This window comes from Rousettus aegyptiacus, unplaced genomic scaffold (assembly GCF_014176215.1).
Source record: "Rousettus aegyptiacus isolate mRouAeg1 unplaced genomic scaffold, mRouAeg1.p scaffold_m13_p_9, whole genome shotgun sequence".
NCBI lineage: Eukaryota > Metazoa > Chordata > Mammalia > Chiroptera > Pteropodidae > Rousettus > Rousettus aegyptiacus.
The window spans coordinates 106101109-106127265 of NW_023416312.1; the positions used below are offsets into that span (position 1 = coordinate 106101109).

At 45.8% G+C, this 26157-nt stretch overlaps 1 protein-coding gene across 1 annotated transcript; it reads right to left on the bottom strand.

Annotated features, from left to right (window-relative positions):
- Positions 1 to 1517: 1517 nt before the first annotated feature.
- RLIM (ring finger protein, LIM domain interacting) lies at positions 1518 to 24287 on the bottom strand. Its single transcript, XM_016130746.2, has 4 exons — positions 24107 to 24287; positions 10515 to 10707; positions 9517 to 9600; positions 1518 to 8360 (listed from the first exon to the last, which is right to left on the bottom strand). The coding sequence occupies exons 2-4, from the start codon at positions 10681 to 10683 to the stop codon at positions 6790 to 6792; spliced, it is 1824 nt and encodes a 607-aa protein (XP_015986232.1). The 5' UTR covers positions 10684 to 10707; positions 24107 to 24287; the 3' UTR covers positions 1518 to 6789.
- Between the last annotated feature and the right edge of the window lie 1870 nt (positions 24288 to 26157).

Here is a 26157-nt window from a genome sequence, read left to right on the forward strand (position 1 = left end):
CAACTTTAAAGGGCATTTAGTTGGATGCCAAAGAACTGGGTGGCATACAAAAAAAAGCTGCAATTTGTTCTAGCCATTTCACATTTGAAATCGAGTCATAATTTGGGACCGAGAGCACGTCCAGGCCTCCTCCCAAAGGTTCAGAAGTCTAATGCCGTGACAAACATGCTTCTCGGGGGGACCTGGAGAGGCCCAAAGCGCTTTACTGCAATTTACAATGCATAACCTCCAGTCCCCCTCAGATTTGCCCTTTATATTTTCCTTGGCAAACTAGCCAAAACTGATGTTTATCCTAAAAAATCATAGCTCATAGGTAGTCTAATCTAGGGCTCAGGATAAATATTAAGAACTGGGGACCACGTAGTATGGGGTTGAGGGCACTGTGAAATCAAGCTCTGCACTCAGACACCTGGCTGGAAACGCTCTCCACTTACCGCGCGATCTCGCGCCAGTGACCAAATCCTGTGTCTCCGCAGCATCGCCCATAAAATGGGGTGGTCATAATGCACCTCGGAGTCACTGTGAGGACCCAATCATTCACAGTGCTTTATACGACACCTGATAGTAATCAGAAAGTTAGCTATTCCTAACATGGCCATTAGTGATCCCCGCGCAAGGCCTTAGATTTGAATCTTGCCTGAATTTGAAGGCCTCAAAGAAACGGGACCCTGGTTTTAATTTTTTTTCTTAAACGACCACTCAGGGTACAGCTCATAGTCTGCTCTGACGTACCCGCCCCTCAGTTCTAGGTAACAGTCCTTTTCTACTTGACTTCCTTCAACGAGATGCCTGTGCTCTGACTTACTCCATTGTCTAGAATGTCAACTTTTCAGTGGTGTACTTGAGTTCCAAAGAACCCCAAATGACACTAGAAGTAACACCCTGTGAAGGTCGTGAAGGTCGTGAGGCAGAGCTGACCGCGCCGAAAGTACTGCCAAGGAACTGACGGGCGGGGCTCTGCAGGAACCAGAGGAAATAAAACCATGACCAAAGTCGCCCTCGGCTAAACCAACACCGAGGGGAAATCGCACCCAGGTATCAGAGTGGGACAGCCCTTGTTTGTAAACGAGGACTTGTGAGTGGCTTAGGCCCACATGGGTAAGAGGCCGAAGGTGGTGATGGGAGACACAAGCTGTGTGAGCACATGCGCACTCGGACACGTGTTTGTGTTCACAGAGGTCCAGCGACGGAGGGGCCGGGGCGAAGCTGAACGTACCGCAAGCAGCGGATACGTGCCCAGTGAAAATGTCGTTTACACAAATCTTTCCGGGGTTCTTGTATCGGAATACACTCGAACCTTTTATTTTACCAACCCGAGATTAAGTCATTGAGCTACAGAAGTCGTACCCCATAAACCGGCACCTGCCCACACGCGCAGCAGTGAGGAATCAAAATCAAGGCTGTACTGCATTGTATGCGACTCCACTTGATTCTGCAAATGAAGTCTATCCGACGTCGGTTCGAAGTGACAGAACCTTTATTTCCCTCTTAAAAAAAACGAGATGATCAAGCACAAATAATCACTTCATGCATTTTATTGATAGTCTATATTTTAAATCTGCAGTATGACATCTTACATAGGGAAAAAGCTTCTTCCTAAAAGATAACTATTAATAATCAAACCAGCTTTAATATGACCGACCTTTCAAGGTCTTGTTTTGCATTAAACAAGTTAAATTTTAGCAGGTGTAAAGCACTGTACAAAAAAAAAAAGAAAGGAAACTGGGTACATTCTCAAAATTGAACACAGGGCTTCCCAACCAGGAGTCTGCTGGACAGATGCTGGAGGAGGTGTCACATTCGGGTTTAAATGGAAAGAAAATGAGAAACCAGATGAAGCGGGCCGACCGCATCCTCTCCACTCTGCGCTCCTTTCTGCTCTCCTGCGAGTCTCCCCAAGGTCGGGAAGCCCCGGTACAAGCAGCGGCGAGTCTTGGCGGAACAGACATTGATGTGCTTCGTGTTCAGACAGAAAGGCAGCCTTCGTTGCTACGCCCTCCAAACCTCTCGGCTTCTCGCACACCTCAGAAAGCGCTCCAAGACTGCGCAGCTCTTCCGGCAAACCCAAGTCAACATCTACACCAAAGCAGCTCTTCCCGAGAGAAGGGGAAGCGGGCAGACACGGAACCAGGCCAGCCGCGCGCCTACTGAACTCGAGACCTGATCACGTGGCCCTACATCTGTGAAAGCAGCACCAGGGACGAACGAACGGAGCTATCAAGAGGTAAGTTCCAAACATTGGACTGTTAAAACACATACACGTCAATCAGTTAAAGAATGTCACCAGAGGGGCACTGAAGAGTTAAGGCTGGGCAGCTGGTTCTAACACACCTTAGTATCGAGAAAAATCTGCAAGAGGAGGGCCCAACAGGGGCCCTGAAGTAACTAGGCACAGCGGTATGGCGGGCTTCGCTTGTCCTGCGTGTCTTGGGAGACACCGGTCACTCAAATCCGAGTGACTGCAGAGCAGCTCGTGGCTCGTTAGGAAAGAAATATGAATCAAGAACAAATACCTCGCTACGATTTTATTTGAGTGTTAGAGGGTGTGCCCATTTCCTTGAAATTTGAATGACAACATCTGCACAGAAATGAAAATAATCATAAAACCAAGAAACTGCTGTTATCCCTTGAAAGTTCCAACACTTCAATAATAGTGCGATTCTATCCTGTATTTTAGATACAAAACGGATTAATTAAATCAAGTGTGAGATCACTCACTTGTTGGGAAATTAGATATTTTAGAAATGTTCCAGTTAAGATCTCAATTTCAAAAAAAAAACCCTCAATTTCAGAATGCTAAAATTTTTAAAGGGTAGGTACTGAACTCAAAGTTGTTTCTTAGTTGCTTATTAAAAATCTGATTTAAAAGTAAGTTAAATACTCATTCTTCGGACCTTGCACTTCAACTTTCCAAGTAAAGCATGTTATGTTTACAGTTTCAAATGTTTTTTTCAAAAGCATACAATTTACTAGTTAGCTCAATGAATTACAACACTTACTGAATGTTAAACATACTGAAGAGTTATACTAAAGAAAAAAACGCCTGACACTTTAAGATGTGACTTATCAATCTCTTGCATCATGAAGGTACGGAATACTTTAGAAAGTAGCAATCAGCATAGTCTTAGAAGACAAGGAAAAGAATAAAAGTGCCCTGCGAACGTGGCTTCTAAGTACTTAACGTTGGTTAATAAATTTGACAGAGAAGCCAGTAAGATAAAACATCAAAATTCAAATAAGGCAGATTACAAATATTTTTCATTCACAAAAGAACAAAGAAGAAAAGGGGGCGGGGTAAAAAAACATCCTCCATCTTTGAAAGTATCAACAAGCACAAGGTGCCACTGTATCCTAGCAAGCTGTGAAAATGGCACTGTTTTGCAACGTTCATCTCCCTCACACGTGGGTGTTTCAGGAGCCGACCCAATGTCCTGGCTGATGCCTGACCCATTTCACACTGTGGACATTCGGGAAGCGGGTGGCTAAATACAAAGCATATTGCGGTAACCCTTCACGAACGTAATTTGAGACAGTGACCCTAGAAGAGCAAACTTGGCACGGGAGGAACATTTTTTTTTGGGGGGGGTGGTTACTTGAGTTAACACTTATGTTATAACCAGTTTCCTAATCTTAAAGCTTGGATAAATTCCAATGATCATGTGTTTAGAGATTTCACATGTATATGAAACCCCAGTGCTAAACGTTGTTAACTGTACAACGACCTACATTCCAACACTAAGCTGAACACTGTCCTCAACCCCCACCGCCATTAGCCACCTCCACCACCGGGGGGCAGCCAACGTGTTCTCAGTACGGCCATTTTCCCAGTCACACAAACAGCAGGGGGCATCTTCTAGTGCTGCACACTTTAAACCTAACTTGTTCACTTTTGTTTTCAGTACTAAATCCCGACCTTGTCGGCAGCTTGGACTCAAACAACAGGACACCTCAAACGTTTCAGACTAGTGCGTGAAGTTTGGAAAATATCTGCAATTCTCATGGAAACTCAGTTCTTAGTACTTTTCCCTATGCTTTGAACAACGTCAACTCCCAACATTGTTTTTCCTTATTCCTATGACTGCATGAAGTTCAAATTAGGTCTTGAAGACAGAACCTTTCTTTAATAAAGAAAAAGTGCAAAGATACAAAATGAAAACGAAAACAAAATGTAAAGTCTTTTGCAGGAAAATGCTCCCTTGAGAGAATAGGTGTTTGGATACTGGTGGGAAAAAAGGTCCTTGTTTTCCATTGTACATCTGACACCTACTAATGACCTTGTCTTCAGCGTCCACAACACGAGTAATTATATATTAGTCATGGACCTTGCAAAAAAAAAGAAAAGTAGGAAATTCCACTAAAATATTTGTATCCATTCTACACAATCCAATGGAAATTAATGAGTGCTATCGAGAAGGTGTGTCCACACGCACGCGTCCAATATGTGCATTCTACTGAAGGCTAAAAACTTAAAATTCTACTTCCAGTGTTCATGAACAGGTTTAATATCTACATTCATAACCAGGATTCTGCATGAGTTACTTCTTACTTTAATACTTCACAAATGAGTAATACATCTTGGGAGGTTAGGGAGGTACCTGTTTGTCAGTAACTTTTACGCTCAGAATGAGCTGCGGTTGTTTTGAAACTGTAGAAAATGAACAGCCCTATAGTAATGGGACATTTCATACCAAGAGGAAAATGGGTTTGTTTTTAGCCAATCAGGACTACCCTGCAGGTCTGAAAACCGTAGATTACACCTTGAGGGAAGGAGACAAGGAGGCTCACAAATATAAAGGAATCCTGACTTTTAAATGGACAATTTTTCTAAAAGATAAAATGTATTATAGAAGCGTCATAAACAGTACTTTCTGCTTATATTAAAAAAAATAAGTGAAGCTTTGTTTGGACATTATTTCCTTGCAAGAGCAGGACATATCCTTAGTAAACTACCATATTTACAAGTTAATTTCCTTGACACTTAGGTAGGACCGAAAGCCAGAGGAAAACATGAAAGTGTGAACTTTGAAAGAATCTTTACAGCTAAGTTGCTAACAGTTAAGGTAACCAGGTAACTCCTAAAGCAGACGCATCTTGCAGAGCATCCGACTGCGCCTGGGCAGGCAGCTGACTCTGTTAAAGGCTAAGGATGTGCTCAGTTCCTCTCTGGACCCAGCCACTGCCGCGGAAACACGCGCGGCGCTTCCACGGGCAACTGGGCCCGAGCGCTGGCGCTCTTCACAAATCTATTCTCACTACTAAGGAACCGACAAAAAGTGCACATCCCATAGGTCGCAAGTCAGCAGCATCACCTTCACATATGGGCAGCACAATGAAAACGTGAGCTTCAAATAACCCAACACGGCTCACTTTCAACAAAAGGCAAAAATCCCTAATCTACGGGTCTTCAAACATGAGATGCAGGTCTGTGTTAGAGACAGTAACAAAACATTAACTAACGAATGTGTACTGGCACCTTAAGTGACGAATCTCGAAAAGAATGCCAACTCGAGACTTTCCTGTGAGTACACTCATCTGCACCAATTCCTACGCTACAAGTGGTTTATAGTCTTTCCTCCAGCTTTTTCTTTTCTTTTGAGGAGCAGACTTGTAAAAACAAGTGTAACTTGTGCTAGGTGGCGGAGGTTTTCCTTAAACCAAAGCTGCCAAATTTGCTGATCTGCATCTGCTTAAGGAGAAGACTGCGTCGAAGATCTCATCTCACGGAACCAGTTAACGTCTGCATTACTGCGCTCGTGACGAGTTTAGACTCTTCAGAGTAGTTCCCTTTATTCCTCCACCTTTCACTTCCTGCCTAAATCCAAGCGCAGATGCCCAGTTCCCACCGTGTTCAGCGCAGACTCCGCACCGTCCTTCCCATGTGTCACAGTAGCTGCCCACGAACATGAAATCCTACAGATATGTTCTGCTCTTGACGTCCACACCCTTGCCACAGCAGCCTGGTACTTTGTCTGGTGTGTTTTTACTAGGTTGGCTCACGAAAAGCAGTTTTTTTTTCATTTCTAAGCATGGTACTTTACAATTTTTAATGCATTATTACAACAGTGCATTGGAAAAGTACTGAGCCTCTACAAAATAGCTTTACATTTTTAAACAAATGAATGTGATTTTTTTCACTTACACAAGCATAGGCTTTTTTTAATATTTCCACAAGATAAATATCTCAATTAAACTATAAGCTCACTCTACAGTGTGCCACAGTGATGGGCTTAGGAGACAGTTATATACTTAGAAGATCCTAACCTTAGTGTTATTTACACTGACATGTCTAATATCACCCTGTCTGAAAGGTGAACAAATGATATTCAGCACGTAGCTGAATTTGTGCCAACTGATACCTGGGAATGGTGCAGCTTTAAGCGACCACTTCTGAAGCATGGACTGTAACTTAGGCTGAACTGGAACTTTCTTCGCCCCTCCCTCCTACGGCGTGGGAAACTTGAAAGATCAACGTGAAACAGGTAAGAGCCATTGCTAAGGCAGAACTTTGAAGAAAACAAAGGAGAAACTGACAAGTATATATGGTAAGTCATCAGTAACATCACTTACTGATAGTGAAATCAGGTTTTTACGTCCTAAAATGTTGCTTTTTAAGTACTTCCTTTTACTCTGGAACAGAAATTGGAGAAGGGACAGATTCATCTGAAAAGCAATGACTTAGATCAGGTTGCTACTTTACATTAAGCACCACTCAAAAAGTGGACATAGAGCAAGCGATTCCTGTTTGCCCATCACGATACCAGCTACCACGGCCAGGAGTCCCGACCTCAACTACACCACACTCTCTCTGTTTCCAGAAGCTAAGACTGCTCTGCGACAAATCGGACAGGTTGAATTCTCAGACAGCCAGCGATCGATGCAGTGGACATGGTACTCATGGGAACAAGGCAGTTTACGGAGCTTGTTGCCTTCTGTATATTCTGTAATGCAAACGCTACAGGTTTTTAATGCATCATTTTCACCAAAACTTCGCATCGCCAAGTTGTCAATCTGTTCTTTGGTGAGTCCTCTAGGCTGGTCATCATCATCCTCATTTAAGAGGAAAAACTGAGCCAGACTAAGGAAGGGCAAAGAGCCACTTTCATCAAACGTGACCGGGGCCCGGTGTCGGCCCTCTCGCCTGGCGCCCGAGGGGCCGGACGGCGAGCTTCCTTCGTTACCGCCTTCAAACACCTCTGAGCTCGGCTCTGAATTTTCTCCACTGGAGCTGGAACTAGGACTGGAACCGGAACCGCTACCGCCACCAGAACCCCCTCTTCCATTCCGTGACTCTGCCCTTTCCACATTTGGACTCGAGACTGACCCACTAGGCTCTGAATCACTATCACTGTACATGAAGTAGCTTAATTCACCGAAACCTGTCATTATTTGCCTCAACATGGTCTGAATCGCAACAGATGTGGTCTCGCTCAAACCGGTATTCAAGATTCTGCGAATCGGGATTCTGATGGTGCTGACGTAGGTTCTCACGCCTGCGCGTTCAGAACGCGAGAACGTACGCCTGAAACCTCCTCGCTCGCTTTCGTAAGTGACGGTGTTGTTCGGCGTCTGAGACCGCGACCGGGTTCTGCTAGCTATGCTGTCCCTCTGCCGGTACTCTCCAGGGCGGACTCTTCTCACTTGAAGGTCAAGGACTATGGTGGGAGGTCTCTGTCCCGAGCCTGCAGATTCGCCGTTACCGGCTGTGTCTGAAGAACCTGCTCCTTGTGAGGCATTTCTTGTTCCGGAAGCTGCAAAAAGACCTCTGCTCAGCAAGTCCGGTCCACTGATTTGCTGTCTCAATGTCACGTGGTGCCGGGTTCTAGAACTGCCCTCGGTCTCGTTTACCAAAGGATGCTCGAAAGTCTGAGATGAGATGCTGTGGTGAGATCTCCGCGCGGTTTCGCTCATGGGATGCAGAGGGGACCTGCTTCTTTCCGCCCTCGCTCGGGTTCTCCGATGGTCTGGGCTCCTGCTTCTGGCCCTTCTCTGACCTCTAGTTGCTGGGACTTCTCCAGGTAACGCCTCAGGCGACCCCCGTTCCGCCCTGGCCGGCCGTGCGGAGGCTGACTCCGACCGTGGGTTCTCCGCCTGCCTCTGGCTGCCGTCGTCCATGTTTTCGCCGGCGGACCGTCTCGCAGATGGCTCGTGCTCACCCTCTGGATTCGGACCCCCGTTATTACGGTTCACATTGATCTCTAAGCTGAATCGGAAGTCACCACTGCTGGGATTAGTCCGGCTCACTGCTCTCCAAGACTGGTTTCCTCTCTGCCCACTTCTCGTCGTATTTCCGGTTTGTCTGACAGAGTTAAGCCAGTCTATTATAGAGTCGCCATTAGACACGTCGTCGGAAGGGTCTCCGCCTGTTTTAAGAGAGGAGAGAGGGAGAAAAAGGAACTACCAAGATTAGGACGATCACATAACAGCGCTCTGAAACTGCAGAGTAGAAGAACAAAGGCGTCCCGCGCGTGGATTTCTGGGAGCTATCTGGCTTAGGTCTGCCAGTAAAGGCAGGGAAAGTCCGATTCTCTCTGGAAAGGGAGCGCTCATCCGAGCAGCAGCTGAGAGTGCCTCGGGGGCCGTGCGGGACTTCCAACTGCACCCGCCAAATTTTCATCGGTCTAAAACACTTCGACTAGGCTTTGAAGTGCCTCTGATAAAGCAGAGCATTTTAGAAAAGAAAAGCGCTGCAGCCGCTGCAAAAATGCAAACGAGGTTGACAGGCCTGGCAGTGTCTGAAGCCTTCGTGCCACCAAGACCTTAAACTAACATTAAAGTGGAGAGGGGGCCACGCGAACAGGGCAAACCGGCTCGGCATATTCACGCGTCGGACTGCTGCCGGCCTCTCAGCTCACAGTGGGATTAATTCTCCACTCCACACTGGGAGAGAAGTGCCCGACCGAAGGGAGGCGCGCGGTTTCTCCGCGGCGGGACCATCTGCACTCCGAGCCGGGTAACTCTTTGTTGCAGGGTCTGTGCCAGGCGTGTTAGGGTGTCAGCACGTCTGGCAGCATCCCTGGTCTCCAGCCACCAGATGCCAGTAGCAAACCCCAAGTAGTGACAACTCAGAATGTCTCCAGACACTGCCAATGTCCCCTAGGGGGCAAAATTACACCCAATTGAAAACCACCTCGTTACAGAATACAGCGTTTCTTTCTTCTGGTGAGCAACTCACATGTTTATAAGGAAGGAATAATTCAGTATGTAGAAGGACACTTCAACGGATATGGAAAATCAAGAAAAAAAAAAATCACATTTAAATAGGCCATTCCTCACTACGTTCCCATTGACGCAAACAACCCAAAGGTGAACCACCAAAAAAAAAAAAAAAAAAAAAGAACGTGTTGACATTCTCACCAAATGTCTTGAAAATGTCACTTCTTTTTACGAGCAGTTACTTAGCACCAGGTTACCTTGTGCCACTTGTGGATAATCTCTGGCTGACATGTACTGTCATGAAGTTCTGGAAGTTCTGTACCCATTCCGACCTGTACCCACCCCCTGCAAAGCAAAATGTACCTCGATTTTCATCTGAGCTCTGCGGCGGCGGGCCCTCTTTAATTTGTTGTAGTCTTCTCAGCAACTCTTCCTCAGTACTTTCACCTGCAAAGAGTTTTTAAAGGGTTGCCAAGTTACAACAGAAAAGCAACGACCCTTGCCCATCTGAGACGCACACCAGCGAGCGGGGAACCTGGGGAAAATCATTTCTTTGGGGGCAGGGTGTTGCAACTCATATTCATGCAGATTTCTTCCTAGTTTACTAAATGCTTTTGCATGCAGCATCTCACTCCTTAAAAGTGCGACTCTGGGAGGCAGACATGATCACCTGTATTTTAAAACAGAGGAACTGAGATGGAGTTAGAGGCTGATGTGCAAATAAACGGCAGGGCCAGAAGGCCACTTAAGCCTTCTGCCTCAGGCCTGGTACTGCCGGCCCCAGGTGTGCCCCCTTCCCACTGGCACCCTGCCTTTCTCACTGCAGGCACGCACGCAAAGTCTAGTAAAGCTAACTAGAAGCGAGCAGGGAGATCGGGAATTTTAACTAGTACCAAATGGGACCTAACTGAGCAAAAGAGAATAACCGAGCACAAAGTTGGAATAACTGACAATTTTATCCAAGGCCAGCTCTGGAGGATGACTGGGACATATTCGGGGAAACGGAAATGACAAAACAAAGTCTGTCCTAGGAACTAAAGTCCCCACTGGCCCTGCCACACTGACTCGTGTCTCTTAAGTAAAGCCAACTAACACAAAATTGTTCGGCTCCACTCTCTTCGATTCGGCTCACTATACATGCAGAATAGAATTGATAACTAAAGATATGAAACAGGATCATTGCAAACACGAGTGATCAGGGCCAGGTGGGTGATGAGTGCAGCAGTAAATGTCACTCTGTGCTATACTCCTTGCATTAAAGTCATACTTCATAAGGCTAAAACGACAGACTTTCAAAACAGACTATTTTTAAAAAGACCGGCAATTTACATATGGAAATTCTTAAAGTACACATCGCATACCTGGAGTGCCTAGCAAATTGTTATCCCTCATAAGCCTATAATCTTCTTCACTCAGGTTATTTACAAACTGATAGAACGCCTCTTCCCGGTCCAACCGGTCCATCTGACTTCTGCGCTGTGCTGCGGACTGATCGCCACTTCCTTTATCGTTAGAATCTGAGCTTTCCATCTTGATGAACAAGTGGAAAATGATCTAAAAGAAGAAAGGAGATCAACCTTGAAAACAGAATGTATGTATTCTCCAGAACAGGCTTAATTATGCGAAAATCCAGAATGCGGGTCAAGACGTGGCTTTTAAGGACCAGTAGGAAATGCCCAAGGGGCCCTGTTAGACTCGGAAAAGAAAAGACAAGGTTAGGGTCGAGGAACTGGCCCAAGGGCCGAATTCAGCCCTGGGGCCTATTTTTAGTCCTTGAGATCTAGGAACGCTTTTTTACACTTTTAAATATTTTTTTTTAAGGAGAGAATACACTCATCGTTTTACCGGAATGGCCACGTGCGGTCACGCACACATGGCCCACGGCCGCTTGCCCGCCGCAAAGGCACAGATGAGTCATTGTCACGGAGACTGGATGTGGCTGGCTCGCGGCTCTGCACCGGGTGACCCGTGCGCCGTGAGCCGCTGCAGTGATGTAACTATAACGACAGCATTTCAAGTGCCATGTACGTCGTCACCACACGGTGACATTTTTTAAAATTATAGGTACATACTCGTCATGTCGAATCAAGAGAAAGTGGGCTTCTAATGTCATCCTTGAAGGCATGGCGCAGCGTGGATTATTGTCATCAGAATAGGTGGTAAAGCCTGTGTTTATTATGCAATGGCGCCAAGCAAGACTGTGCTGAAGTGAGAAAATATTCATTGATATTATCGGACTAAGCACTCATCACGATATTCCCCGTACACAGGAAAGCTACGGTCTAAAAATTTAAAAATTTAAAATGAAATACCTCGTCAAAAAACAAAAAATAAGGCTTCGACCAAAGTAACATTCCAGTGGCTCATCTGTTGGCTAAGAGAGGAAAATCATTTATTGGTGATGAGTTAAATTGTGTTTGACTGCAGAAGCTAGAGAAATGTGCCCACAGGAAATAAATTTAAAGCTTTTTAGCATTTTGGTAAGTACAGTTACTCAAAAAGTTGAGGATACCGGGATGTCAGTAATCAATTGAAAAACAGGGCAACATGACTGAGTGTTTTTCTTGCCTCCTGATGAGCTGATAAATGTAACAGATACTACTCAGATGTTGATTATTCAAGGAGGCTGAACTACAGAAGCAGCAGCCTCTATGAAGCGGCATGGGACAACCCCAGGCGACAATACTTTCAAAGAAGTTGAGTAAACACCAATCCAGCACAACAGGAAGTGGGATCCGCGAACACTTACTGCAGCGAAAATGGCAGGAAGAATGCAGAAAGCAGAAAAAGACCTAACTGGACAAACTTACAAAGCTTGTGAAAATGTAAGGGTTTTAAAGCCTACGGTTATTCATTACATCATCCATCAGCACGTAGTTCGCAGAAAATATTTAAATCCATCATATTACTGAACCGGCAGTGTCAGTGGTGAACTTAACCATCATCAGTTCTGTGAATTTTTGTCAGAAATAGAAACTGAATTTCCTGACTCACTCTACCACTTGCTCATTTTGACAAGTTAGCACTGGTGAAGTTTTATTGCGATTCGTTGTACCCTGGTGCAAGAGTAAATTTTTTTCTGAATGGGATTGCTCAATTACTATTACCAAACAATGAATGGCTTGGGAAATTAGCTTCCGCTGCAGACTTCGATCTAAAATTATAAGGCAGAATAGTGCTTGGATGGGAAACTTGCGCTGCAGCACAGTCATTTCAACAATCACTCATGCTGGGATCACGACGTCCAGCTGCTTTATGCGCTTCTCATCCGATCCCAGAAACGAGGGCCACGTCCCCACACCAGTCTGCAGCAGGTAAGTATACCTCCTGAGCAGCACCTGGAGTTCTGCTCGGACCTCAATGCAAATACAAAGGAAATTCTCTCATTTCAAAATCCAGTTAGCTGTGCAACTGGGGTACTTCCACCTAACTTGCAATGGAAAGCGATAACCCTGTAGTGTGATAATATGCCCAAAGGTACAAGGTCAAGAGCAGAATTTAACAGAATCTATAGATGCCTTCTAAGGAGGGACGAATATGCTTCTTTGAAGTTATGTGCTGTGGATTAATTAGACGGCAGTACCTCTATGTGTGAAAAGGCATTTTTAAAGATCAAATATGGAAAGTGTCATTTCAAGTTACTAGCTAGCACCAGATGAACATCTCCAAATGATCCTGATAAGGAATATGGTTAGTCCCAAGTAAGCAAAATGTCATCCTCCTCCAAAGAATGCCACTCTTCCCATTTGTAGACCTGTATTACAAAACACTACTCAATTGTTACATTTTGAGTTTTATCAAGTAACTATGTAATATGTTCAGTTTTGCTTTTTGGTTAGCAAAGCAAAGAAAATCACTATCTAGCCTTTTACAGAAAAAGTTTGCCAACCCCTGCTCCCAAGAGTACACAAAACTAGCCAAAAATTCTTAATTATCATTCACTACTTAAATGGCCTTCGGAAGTGGCTATGTTGGCAGATTTCCACACTCTCTCAATTAACTGCTCTAATGGAAAACGATGGTAGTAAAGAATCTAAAATAAGGGAAGACTGCAAACAAAAAATTTCGTTCTCTAATTCTTTCCCTTCCAACTTCAGAATGATCTTATTTAAGTTCACAGGGACAAAATAAAAGTTAATTCCACGAACATATGAAAATCTGATTTGTCGAAAAGAGGTAATCTATACTAGTACTAGGATTTAATCCCACGCACAACATATGAAGTATCTGGATGTTTACAAATCAATACTAAAGAGAAAAATAAAAACAAACCCTCTTTCAGATATAAAAGCCAAAAAAGCCTCTACCTGTCTGCTGAGCCTAAATAAACTGGAGTCTAGACATGGGCACGTCTATATCCCCATTGTTTCCCTTAGATCATTATTCTCAGAACTATCATCATCGTTTAAACAAATAAAATGGACGTGTTCAGGAAGGGGCAGGGGAGGGAAACCTTAATATTTTGGAAAGAGCTTCCTAATCTCATGACTGAGAGTCCTTTATTTTGGTAAGACTAAACTGCAGAAATTTCTGAAAGATGTTTTTATACTAACCTAACACTTTCAGAAGACGGGAAATCAACAGCTTTAAAAAAACACTGAAAAAGTTAACATGGGCCAGCCAATAGAAAAAAAAATTAACAAAAAGAAACCGCATTTTTCTACACGGAGTTAACATGATTTGGTAGTGGTAATAGTAAGCAGCTAATTTAAAAACTATATGGAAAAACACAAAAGAAGAAACTTCAGCCACAATTCCTCAAACCGAAGAAAACCACAGTAACATCTGGCTAGTGTACTCAAGCAGTTAATATTTGGAACGCTAATAACAGAAAGTTAGGATGAAGTCCACTTGTGAACGATCAGTAAATATTTCTGAAGTGAACTTATAAATAGTGCAACTCAGTAGGATTGAAAGGCTTTAAAGATATAAATCTTTCAAGTAAGGCAAAAACATCGGATAAATTTTGAAATTTGAAGGGCATGAATCAAAGATAACAGAAAAACTCACATACCAAGCAGTGCTACAGGAATGGCATCAGGGAGGCTGAAGCCTATAACAGAAACTTGCAGAAATGTGGGAGAGATTTTTTAAACGGCTTTGCAAAATGGCGTCGGAATCCAGGGCTTTTGTACTGAGCGCATGGGGGAGCTGGTGTCAACAGAAGATGGAAGGCAGAGGGACTCAACTTCTATTTTGTTCAACGAGGAGGATCGCCTTCCAACTGGAGACAGTGGAGAAAACAGACTTCTCAAAGAGAGAAGGACGCGCCCGAACCGCAGAGCTGCTCAAGGCAACCTCTACCAGGGAACGGCAGAGCGCCTTGACACTGGACTTTCAAATAGGCGAATCTTCAAAGAAAGTGAAGTCTATAAACTGCAGCAGAGCGAAACGTGACGATGACCCAGCGGAACATTCTGCACCAGCCTCTCAGATACGCTGCGGGCTGGAAGGGGCGCTGGCCGCCCAACGGACAGCTCACCCGCTCTACGAGGTTCTCGAGCTCCGCAGGCAATGACGGTCACCCGGGACTGCCGCGAGGAAGCTGGAGAGCCTGCCCCCGGGGCCACTGGCCGCGACACCGGGCTGGCATGACTAGCGCGAGCAGTCGGGGTGGACCCACGGCAGTTCACCTGAAGACCCGAACTTTTTGGTAAACGAAGGCGAAATCAAAGCCCGTCGGCGCGAGACACCGCACGGCCCCGCGCTCCGCGGGCAGGACCGGGGAGCAGCTCTGCACAGACCCGGCCGGGAACTCCGGGGCGCAAGCGCCCACCGGCGGGGAGCCTGAGCACGAGACCGAAAGTCTCGATTATCCAGTGACAACGTGCGAGCGCGCGGAGCCACGGCTCGAACTGGGGCCAGCGGCTGAAGACACGTGGAGCGTGCAAGTCTTTCTTCCTGCGCGACAGCGAACGATGGAAGGGACCCCGGAGCGGAGCTGCGCCCGCCTCCCGCAACGGGAACATTCGAGCAGAGGCTGTTCAAGAGGGGGCTCGCCGGAGGCGGGGGTCTGAACAGACCGATTTCAAAAGGCCGTCTGGACGAGGATGGCACTCGGCGTGCTCAGTCCCTCGGCTTTCTATTCTGGGCCTGCGGACCACGTCGGGCTACATACTCCAGTGACACAACTGTGTCACAACACTTTCTTGAGGGGACCCCTCCACCTGTCGCCCCGTTCCTGTCCTCTAATGTGCCCCCCGCCCCCCCACTGCTCCGGTCCCGAGACGCTGGCCCTGGCTTCCTCACCTCGCCATGTTTCCACTCACCTCTGCGCACAGTTTGTGCCCCCAGAGTGGAGCTCTGTGCTTTACAGTCTTTTATGTCCTTGAAATATTCATTTTATTAATCGGTCTTGTTTCCTCAACATAACCAAATGTCGTTTCAATATGTTATCAATACAAAAACTCGTGACGTTTCACACTCTTTTTCCTAGCGAATCTCCTAAATCTGGTATTTTGTACTTACAGCACACGTCAAACTGGATGCTAAATTTGCAACGGTTAAAGTAAAACATAGTCCTATCAAAACAACAGAGCTGTTTTTAATGGAAAAATGTTCTACACTTCAGGTTTTTACTTAATTAAAATTAAAGAAAACTGTAAGTTCTGTCCCACAGGTACACTAGCGACATTTCAAGTGTCCAGGAGCCGCATGTGCTTACTGGCCACCATGCTGGACGGCACAGCTTTAAAGAATTTGTTTGTAATGTAGAGAAATTCCACACTCTAAAAGAATTTCAAAGTGTTCCCAATATATTGCTCAGGTTCTATAAACCCAGTATTCAGACTTCTCCAAAATAAAGAAAGAATACAAACACGCACGGGAGACACGGTTCTTTCCTGTGCTCGCAAATCTTCACTCTTGACCTTTTCAAGTTTCTATCATTTCCTATCTGGAAACTAGAGTCGAGACATTATACCTCTATTCAAAACCCTCTGGACGATGACTTCAGAGACAGTTCAATCCTAAACAGCTCATGTCTGGTGAGGTTTAGTTTATTCCATGCAAGAGGGATTTTTATATTTTGCTTTATTTTTTGATTTGAAATTTTAACAATAAGACACACTCACAAAGCAACATGTGAACAAATGCAAATGACTCTTCCTTCCGCGGCAGTGCGCTGCTCTGCTCCCCTGACCGTCCCATACCCGAGCCAGAGAAAATCCAGGCAAGTGTTTTCCCCACGTGACATCTCTGACACACTTATTTTTTGTTTCAAAACTGCAAGCAACCCGCCAAGGCTTCACTGAACAATACATACAATGTTTTACTAAGGTACAGGTTCCCACTGCAGAAAGTCTGCTTCTTGTCGCTCATTAGGGGATGGAGAGAAAGCCCTGACTTGCTTCCCTACCTTCGCCAAAGCCTCCACCCTCTCCGCCTCATTCCGCATTTCCCCTGGGCTGGGAGTGGGCGTCAAGGACACCTCTACCTCCAAGGGACAGGAAGAGGTGGGTTAAGGGGCAGTGACACCCGCAGGGGTTTGCAGGACAGGAGGTAATTACATTTTGAGAGAAAAGGCTGTCCCTCGAATGCCTTGTCAGACCACCTTACACACACCCAAGGAGCCTGGCCTCGCTTACGTGGCATCTAAAGGAAAACGCCATAAATCTAAACCACAGGTTCAGCTCCTGGCAGATGTGATGTCACTGATGTTTGCTGGGTAAAGATGAACATCTTAAAGGTTAAGGAAGCACCACGCCGAAGACGCAGGGCGACCACAGTCCAAATGCTCACTACAGACCACTCTCCCTCTGCGCGTGAAAATGTTAGTGAAGAATTGTGTTAATGAAACGGGTCTCCCGAGACTACTCCGTGGTCAACAAGACTGGGGTATGTTCCCAGCTTCACTAGTGAGAGGAAACAAGAATCCCCTCGTGCCCTGGGGGCGCATCTTAAGTCTACTTATTATCTCAGTTACAACAGTCACGTGCGGAAGTCAGAAATTTCGGCTTGAGCACACAGTTGGCGTTAGCCAGTTTTAAACTTAAACATCTCTGTGAAGAGCTTCCCCATCGAACAATTTAAGAAAAAAACACGGAACTGTTCTTGAATCACTGGGCTCTCCCCCCACTTGTAAGCAACACCCTCCGGCCTGTAGTCACGCAGACCCTTCACCCCCACGACAGTGCTCTGCAGCAGAAATCACCTCTATTTTAGAAAGAGACAGAAGCACAGAGAGGGGAAGTGATTTAGCAGAGGCCATGTGGCTAGTCCGTGGAAGGAGCCACGTAGTCAAATCCGGGTCTCCTGATTCCAAACCAGGCAACTTTCCACGCAATGGACAAGTGTCCCCAACACTTCCCAAGACTATACACTTTAAAATACGTTCCTTCAACCCCACACGCATGTTGAAAGTATTCGAATTCAGTATAAGCTTTTTATACTAGGTTAGCGTCTGCTATAAAAACTTTCAAAATGACATTTATAAGCAGTATAAACCCAGCGGGACTTATTTTTAAGTAAGTCAATTTTTAGTATATTTGCTTTAAATAAAGTTACCCCTTGGATAAAGAGCACTTTCTTAACTTTATCTCTCAGCATTCTGTGTGCCCATACACAAAAATCCATTCCTGGGAACAAACAGCCAGGTTAGAAATTTTGCCCAGTCATTTCAAAAACTACTCCTTTGGTCAATGAATATACGACTGTCAGGTAAATTTCATTCCGAGAAGGAAAAGTCATAAAGAAAAGCTAACCTGAGGTTTACTAACTGTGCCTCAGTAATTTAAAATAAATCGTGTTCATCTTGAGAATTTAAAGCAGGGTTAGTGGTCTCCACTTCTGCAGTCACTGTCATGTTAATAAGAATGGTGCGGACTCCTATGTTTCTGACCACTGCTGCGAGGATTTCATCTGGGCCTTCCGAGCCACGCTTCTCTTGCTCAGGCCCGCTTCCACGTCTGGAAGTGGACTTTCTCTTCCAACGAACCTTTCCTTTTCTACTGTAAAAAGAAAAAGTATTTCATCTAACTCTCCTAATCCATGTACACCAATGTTTAAAAATTTATGATGTTAGTGCAAAAAGTAACATAAAACATACTGCACAGGGACCTTAGATGGGAAAAAACCCATAGTGATCAGTACTAATGAGTCAGAAGCCTGGCGCCAAGTTTAAGCGCCAAGTTTGAGCGCACACACATTAAAGTCAATGGACACACGGCTTCACAGCACCTGATTGAGGAGACCCAAGGCACCGAAACAGACTGTTAACAGAAACCGAATTCTGAAATTCAAATGCTTGCTTGAATATCAACTGAAAACTAAGCCGCACCTATTAAGTCTGGAAGAAATGACATCTTTTTAAGAACAAAAAGGTATAGTGGGGAGGAGGAATCAAGGTAACCTAATATCAACCAACTGCTAAAGTATCTTGAGCATTTTCGCCTTTTGCATGTGTTCACACAAGCTCCTAACTCAACAGCATTCTAAAGCAGAACGTGATCTAAAAAAAGGGGTCAACATAAAAATGATGCGGAAAACACAAGGGCATTATTCTGTTTGTTTCATTAGGAACCTCATAGAGTAGATATGAGTTAATGATGTGAACCTTTCAATAAAGAAAATGGTAGCTCAATAACACCATCGCCAAAATGAAAAATACTTAATATAGTTAAAAATGAAGTCACACAGAGCTGCTGAATTTGAGGTCACAACACAAGTTACCATATATATGCAGTTACCAAAAGTGTTGGGAAGTCTACACATATACAATGTTTAACTAAGATTTTATTGCATTTGTAACAAATAGAATGTTGAAAACAACCAGACAGCTTTTTCAATTCTATGAGCAGCAAGGTGGTATTCAGCTCTGTGAAAAGGGGGGGGAACCCCCAAAACAGGAGCGACCACATTCCTGTCTCGGCTATAACACTAATTGGCTATGTAAACCTGGCCGATTCATTTAACCTCTCAGGCCTCAGGATCTCCATCAGTATGAGAGTACTGGATTCAACTACCTACAAGTTAGATGAAGACCACCTTCCAGGTCTAGGAATCTGTGACTATGAATAAGATATAATAACCGAAGCCACATTCCAGTACTAAGTGAGAAAAATAAAGCTTAAGAAACAACATGAACGACTAGGACACATGCTTAGAAGCTGTGCTTTTTCTCACTGCCTCTCACTCATGCACGTCTATCTCCCTTTTTGAAAAGAAATATAAAACACGCCTCTTTTAAAAGCAGGGCAGGATTGATGTTTCACTGACTTCACTTATTGCACAATACTCCTTGCCGCCCACACAATTTGTTGCTTATTTCTAAGACTGGCCTATCCGCGGATGCTGCGGAGGGCTCCGCCACTGCCAACACCACAGCAATATGAGATTATAAAACATCCTTGCCTATAGTCTTCCATTTTTACTACTTGAAAAGGATAACGACGACGACAGGACCTGGAAAAGTCTGACATGTGTCTAATCTCTTGACAGAAAGTCTATTGACTTGCAGCTCACAATTTTGACTACTAGGACCTTCTAAAACATTTCAATAGAAAGAACGTCAAATGAAAGGATAGAGACCAAGCAAAATGCTGCCAATTCACAAGATCAAGTCATTTAAAAAAAGAAACCATTATGATGGCATTTCAATTACCTTATGTACTTTAAACAGCGAATTTAATCTTCGATCACCCATTTCATGTTATTTTTGAGCAACGTCACTAAATTCTAATTCAAAAAAGGACTCAAACCCCAGAAAGTCCACGTGTTTATAAAAAGGTATTAATGTAAAATCACGGATTGCTGGCAATTTCACTGTTAATTGGTAAAATACTATTTTTAAGAGCATGAGGTTTCCATTACAAATTAACTTTTTAAAAAAGAGTGAAGCCACATTTTAAAATTAAAATCACTCGACAAAAAAAATATCTACACAAATGACTATAAAATTACTTAAGGAAATCAATTTTGTGTTACAGAACTAAGCATGCTAACTCAAAACTGTGCTTCCTGAACCAGTGTTTCCAAGCAGAAAGGATGACAAAGCTGACCACATATCCCCCATCTGTACAGAAATGTAGCAGTCTACATCTGTTGTCCTGGAGTACTTGATCCGGCCCTCTTTCACTCTCAAAACTGTCCCAGTCTGCAACAATAAACTTAATTAAAAAAAAAAACTCGTCCCAGTTTGGACAAATGATACAGTTACCTTAGATGTAGACACTAAAGGGAACTTTGGTCAATGAAAAATGAAAACTGTAGTTAAAAGTTAACTCCTTTCTTCCTATAGTCAAGCGGAGAAGCAACTTTTTAGTTTCATTCCGGAAAAAACTAAAAATCACTGAACACAAATACCTCCTTCCCCCACAGAAAGTTCATCATACAAACATTGTAACAGAAGCCCAAACTGTAGTTGTGAAATTACCTTGAGAGGTCCATGAATCTTTACACACGACACACACTGTAGATGTCTCAACACACATAGGTTCTATTATGTCTGATGAAATTAAAATCTTAGAACACTAAAATACAAGAAAATCTACAACAAAAATATCAAAAAAATAATATATATACATATATCATGGACAAAAGTGCAAGTTCATTAATATATTCCCAAACTGTTCAAAACTGCCAAGATTTTTAAATCTAAAAATAATTAACTGACAAAAGGGAAAATGAACTGCTTGATTTTCGGGGAAACTTCCACATTCAAGGCTGAGAAAAAATAAGACACAGAAGTACTATTGCTTTCTTACACTAATTATCAAAACTCCAGGGATTATGTAACTGGCTTTTTTTTTTTTTTTTTGAAATTAACGGGCCATACGTTTTTGGAAATCTGTTATACAGAAAAGTTAAGAATTTAAGACCTACAAGTGAAAAACATGTCCCAACCCTAGGCAGTGGCCCAAAATTCTAGCACCTCATTGGTCTGCCTTGGACTTCTCACATTGTAATCTGTTGCCCACACTATGGTAAACTAAGGGAGCAGGAGGCGGGTCAAGCTATCTCCCAGTCCACTGGGGCTATGGAAAGAGAAATATACACATGAGAATTCCACGAATGCGGATGCCCCGTGTGACATATTGTGCTATTTAAGGCCTCAGTACACGTTCGCCAACATGGAAGAATATATCCAGTTGGCCTAACTTTTCTAGATATCATTTCATTATTGAGCTATTTCATAAAAATCATTGATTTTAAATTATTATATCACAAGTAGTTATAGCTGAAATGAGCACCGTGACAGACCAAAATAAAGAGGGGAAACTGCTAAATAATTTTCACCTAATTCATAAAGTAGATTCCAAGAGTTTTTGATGCAACACAACCTATAGATTTTTTTTACCACATCTTTCTTTTCCTTTGCGCTTCTAATCTAATTAGAGAGCAATCAAGTCCAGAGGCATAAAAGTTTAGTGACTTCAGACTTCACACGACCAGGGTTAAAATGGGGGCACTACCACTTCTTAGCCATTTAATTGAGGACAAACGACTTAATAACCTCTTCTCGGAGTGTCAGTTACCTCTGTAAAACAGTTGACATCCTCACGAAGCTTTGCTGTAATGATTATAAAATCATGCATGTGATGCAGAGAACCTAGCAGATAAGTATCTAATACAAATTAGTTATGAATTTAGGCTAACTACCTATCCCAGTTTGCCCGGGACAATCGTTTGCTTGTTGTCCAAGCATAATTATATGTCCCTTCTGCTCACTCTTGAAAGCATCCTGGCTAGGGCAATAAATTATGTGGTTACCTTAATGGTGATGATTTAAAGAGTTAATACCAATCAGACTATTATTTATCGATTATATAATTTTTACACCTCGAGGGAAAAAAATAGAACATAGAAAATCGTGTAAGATTATATTCCTGAAAGACACTCTACTGATATTTTATTTTGTTATTCGATGAACATTTAAACACAAATTATACCCGCCCCATTCCAACAATGATTTAAGGTAGCAAATTCCTATTCTTTCTGTTCTATACAGGAACTGGTGAACTTCAGACATTTTAAAAGAGGAAAAATTCACAAATAAAGCAGCAGTAAGTTCCAGGTACTCAGAAACACTACGCTTTGAATTACCAGTGGAAAATACCCATTCTCTTCATGAAGTATGCCCAACACCAACTCACATATATCAGATGGGCCCATCCAATTACAGGGCTACAAAACAGTACTTTAAAACATGCAGTCTACATGTAAACCATCAGGAGACGCAACAAAAAATAAATTACCTGACTGTTATGACATAGTATTGTAATACAATAAACTGGATTTTAGTTTTCTTCGCTCTCTGCTCTAGAAAAAAAAGAATGCATTATTCTTTCTCTTTTAAAAGATAGACATTTTCTTTGAAATAGACACATCCTAAAAAAAATACACACCCTACATATTTTAGTCACACAAACACACTCACATACCCCGTTACGAAACTTAGTTCAATTATCAGTACTGATATTTGGGGAGACTGAGAAGGTCAGAGGGAACCAATAATCTTCCAAGTCAGATGTAAGATTTTCTTTAAAGGTCGAGAGCAAACCTCCCTGTTACTATAAGTTTGCTTAAAACAGGCCCACCTCATCAGACAAGTAATGATTTTCAGAGGCTTTGCTCCTCACTTTCAAGGACTTTCCTGGCACATTTCAGTTACCTCTGTAAAACAAGTCCGAGGCAGCGGTGGGAACTAAAAAGTATGAAAGACCATGACATCTTAGGCTAAAGAACGAAACAGTTTTCAGTAAAAGAGTCCCAAAATCACATTTTAAAGTGTGTAGAATGGTCTTCCTGGGCCCTTTATTTTAACGATTTAGAAAACTGGTTTTTTGGGGGGTGGGGTGCGGGGGGAGGGCTACAACTGTGCCTGCCTGCTCTCGAGTCATGCAGGACGGACACGATGTACCCGATGGGGTGACAGGACGAGTTATTTAGCCTGCAATCACGGAGAACCAAAGAAACGATTAGTAGGGGCGCGTTTACTTCTTCCTCCGTTCAATCGCCCAAAGCCCACTGCGGTGAATTCTGATTGAGGAAACGCGGGCTCCTCGTTTCCAGCCCCCCCCCCCCAAAATTACGTGGGGCCTTGCGAAGGGTGGATGACAAGCTGATCGCAACGCTTCCTCCGGCCCGCGAACGAAAGGGCGACCCGAATGAGAAGGCTGCCAGGCCGCGGGCCCCGGGCTAACCTGTGGAATGAGCGTGGGGAAACTGTCTAGGGAAGGAACGTGGCTGTCTCCTCCATCTTGAAATTAATCAGCATAAGGGAAAAGGGGACCGAGTGTTCAGGAAGCAGAAGCCCAACCGGTTGCTACCAGCCGCCGAGCCGCGGCGTACGTGGCAGGGAGCGCCCGGGGGGCCGCGACCCTCGGCCTTTTCGGGGCGGGGGGCCGGGCTGGCGCTGACCGAACGGACGGGAACTTGGGGATCGTCTGGCCCAACTCCCACCCTTCCCACGAGAGCGCGAGCGGGCGACGGCGGCCCCCTCCCTGCCGCGGCCCGCGCGGCGACGCGGGGCGAAGGGAGCGCCGGGGTCACCTGAGCGAGCGAGTCCCGCGCATCTGCCTCGGCTCCCCCGGGACGACGTCGCCGCGGCCCCCGGGGGCGCGTACGCGCTCGCGGCGGGGAGCAGCGGCGCCCAAAATGGGGCTCCGCGAAGCGCGGGGGGTCGGCGGGCCCGAGGCGCGGGCGGACGGCCGGGGGGCGGAGGTTCCCACGCCCCGGGCCGGCGCCCGCCCGCCCGCGCCGTCCGGAGGCCGCGCGGAGGAAGTCGCTCCCGGCGCCGTCCCTTTCTCCTCAGAGCCCGTCGCCCTCACGGCCAATTAAAATGGCAGCGGCGACTGCGCCACGGGGCCCCCCACGGCAGCCGGCGCCCGGGGTCCGGAGGCCGCGCGGGGCCTCCGGCGCGACGGCCGCTCGGGCCATCTTGAGGGAACGCGGCTGCCGCGGCGTCCCCTTCGCTCCCACCCGCTCCTCAGAGGGTCCCCGCAGCCTCGCTCACCCGCTCTGGTGTCGGGATCCGACTCGGTCGCGCCGGCCGCCGCCGCCGAGGGTCCTGCGCGCCTCCCCTGCCGCCGCGCGGAAGCCCGCCTCCGATGAGTCGCCGGGTGAGACCCGCCTCTAGCCCAGCGCCCGCTCCGAGACGTTGCTCAGGCAGCCATTATCTCCCCCATTGTTACCAAGCAGCGACCGGAAGCGGCTGCCCACAACAGGAAGTGATGACGCCGCGGCGCGGCGCGCGGCCCCCGACGCGCTGGCCAATCGCGGCCCGGAGCTCGGCCGCCGGGGGCGTGGCCTCGGGCCGCGCTCCGGGAACGGGAAGCCACGGCGACGCCCCCCATGTGACAGGCCCCACCTTCCTGCGCCATTTTGAGTGGTGGCGACGGGCTCGCGTTCCGAGGATTGTGGGAACCTTCGCCTTCGCGTTCCGAAAGCTGAAGGACGTCACCTCTGACAGCTGCCGGCCCTTCCCAGGCAGCTGGAGACGCGACGCGCCCGCGAGCCGAGGGAGGCGCCCCCACCGCGGCCGCCGCGCTCGCGGACTCGCACTCGTAGACGTTGCGGACTCGGCAGACATTAAAGCAGGCCGCGATGCCCGTGTCGTGGTCGTTATGTGGGAAGACGTGTCGGCGCGTGTGCGTCTGTGGCTGCGTGTTACCGTGTGTGACCGCGTGTGCACAGAGAGACACACGGAAGGAGGGAACGGGAGCAGGACGGTTGACTGGGCGGTAAATTCCATGGCGAAAAATAAAGCGGGAAAGCGGGGGGCGGGAGGGCGTGCGACGTGCCGGCTGGGGACCACACTTGCGACCTTCCGGGCCGCTCACGGGCGGCCTCTCCCACCAGGGAGGGCGGCGGCCACAGAAAAGGGGGCGACGCGGCCGCCGCGGGGGCCTCGCGTGCACGGCAGTGCCTGCGGGACACGGGCGATGTCGCACCTCCCCGCGCCCGCTGTCACGCTTGCACGACCCTGCCCAAGTTCCCACGGTGTTGCCCTGTTTCCTGTCCCGATTTCCTGTTGTCCGTGTTCTCACGGAACACCCCGACGACATTGGCTTCTTCCGACCCCACAAGCCCGGCCCGTTGTCCCCTCCACTTGACGGAGGCTGTAGAGCTGACCCTTCCCGTTTGCCCTCTCGTCACACGAGCCACTTCTCAACTGCCGCCTCCCCAGAGAGGACGTCCCTAACCTCCCCCGAGGGGCAGCTGCCCCGTGCCCTGACCCGCTTTCCTTTCTTTACGCCACTTAATCTGAAAAGATGTCATTCATTTGCTTACTCCACCCCGTAAAAGCAGTAACCCTCTTTGTCCACTGTCAGAGCCCCAGCCAGCTCAAATATTTTGCGAGGGAATGTCCCCCTCAGCGTGATGGCCTCTCGTCAGCCCGGAATATCAGGATTTCGCTCCAAGCGTTCACCCCGTACCCCTCATGCGCACGTCGCCACTCAGCTTCTCAGCACGCTGATCCTGTCGTTGTGACAGTATGTGTAGATGACTTGCTGTCGCTATTCAGTTTTTGTCTTATGTAATCATGTACTAGAACTTTTACCTGCAAAACGAATTCTTCACTGACTCGCAATGCCATTCGGCCTGTTATTGAGCTTATGCTAATTAACAGTAGCCACACCTTAACATTTTAGGGCAAACGTGGCTTAACATAAAATATAAAATCATAAAAGAAGAAAAAAAATGTAACCGAATACGTCTATAGCCTTGGAGATGTGGAAGGGCTTGCTCAACATGACACAAAAACCCATAAAAGGAAATACTGTTAAATATGACATCATCAATAAAAGTAAAGCTTCTGAATGTCAAAACGCAAGTTTGGTAAAGTTGAAAGACAAATGACAAACTGAAAAAAAATTTCAACATGTTATGTGACAGCTAAGGAGTAACAGAAGTTTATCATAAAATTCAAAGACATGACAAATTGACAAGAATCCTATATAAATGGATAAACATATATGGCTAATGCCACCAATCCAAAAAGAGCTATTATAAATTGATTTTTAATAGATAAATATCCTAATTAAAAATATGCAAAGGACGTGA

What these genes read in the sequence shown, in the direction of transcription:
- RLIM (XM_016130746.2), bottom strand. Translation starts at nt 10,683, where the DNA reads ATGGAAAGCTCAGATTCTAACGATAAAGGAAGTGGCGATCAGTCCGCA. An exon ending in CAATTTGCTAGGCACTCCAG is followed by an intron (nt 9,601 to 10,514) that starts GTATGCGATGTG and finishes AACTCTTTGCAG; the next exon opens with GTGAAAGTACTGAGGAAGAG. An exon ending in GAGCTCAGATGAAAATCGAG is followed by an intron (nt 8,361 to 9,516) that starts GTACATTTTGCT and finishes CTCTTAAAACAG; the next exon opens with GCGGAGACCCTTCCGACGAC.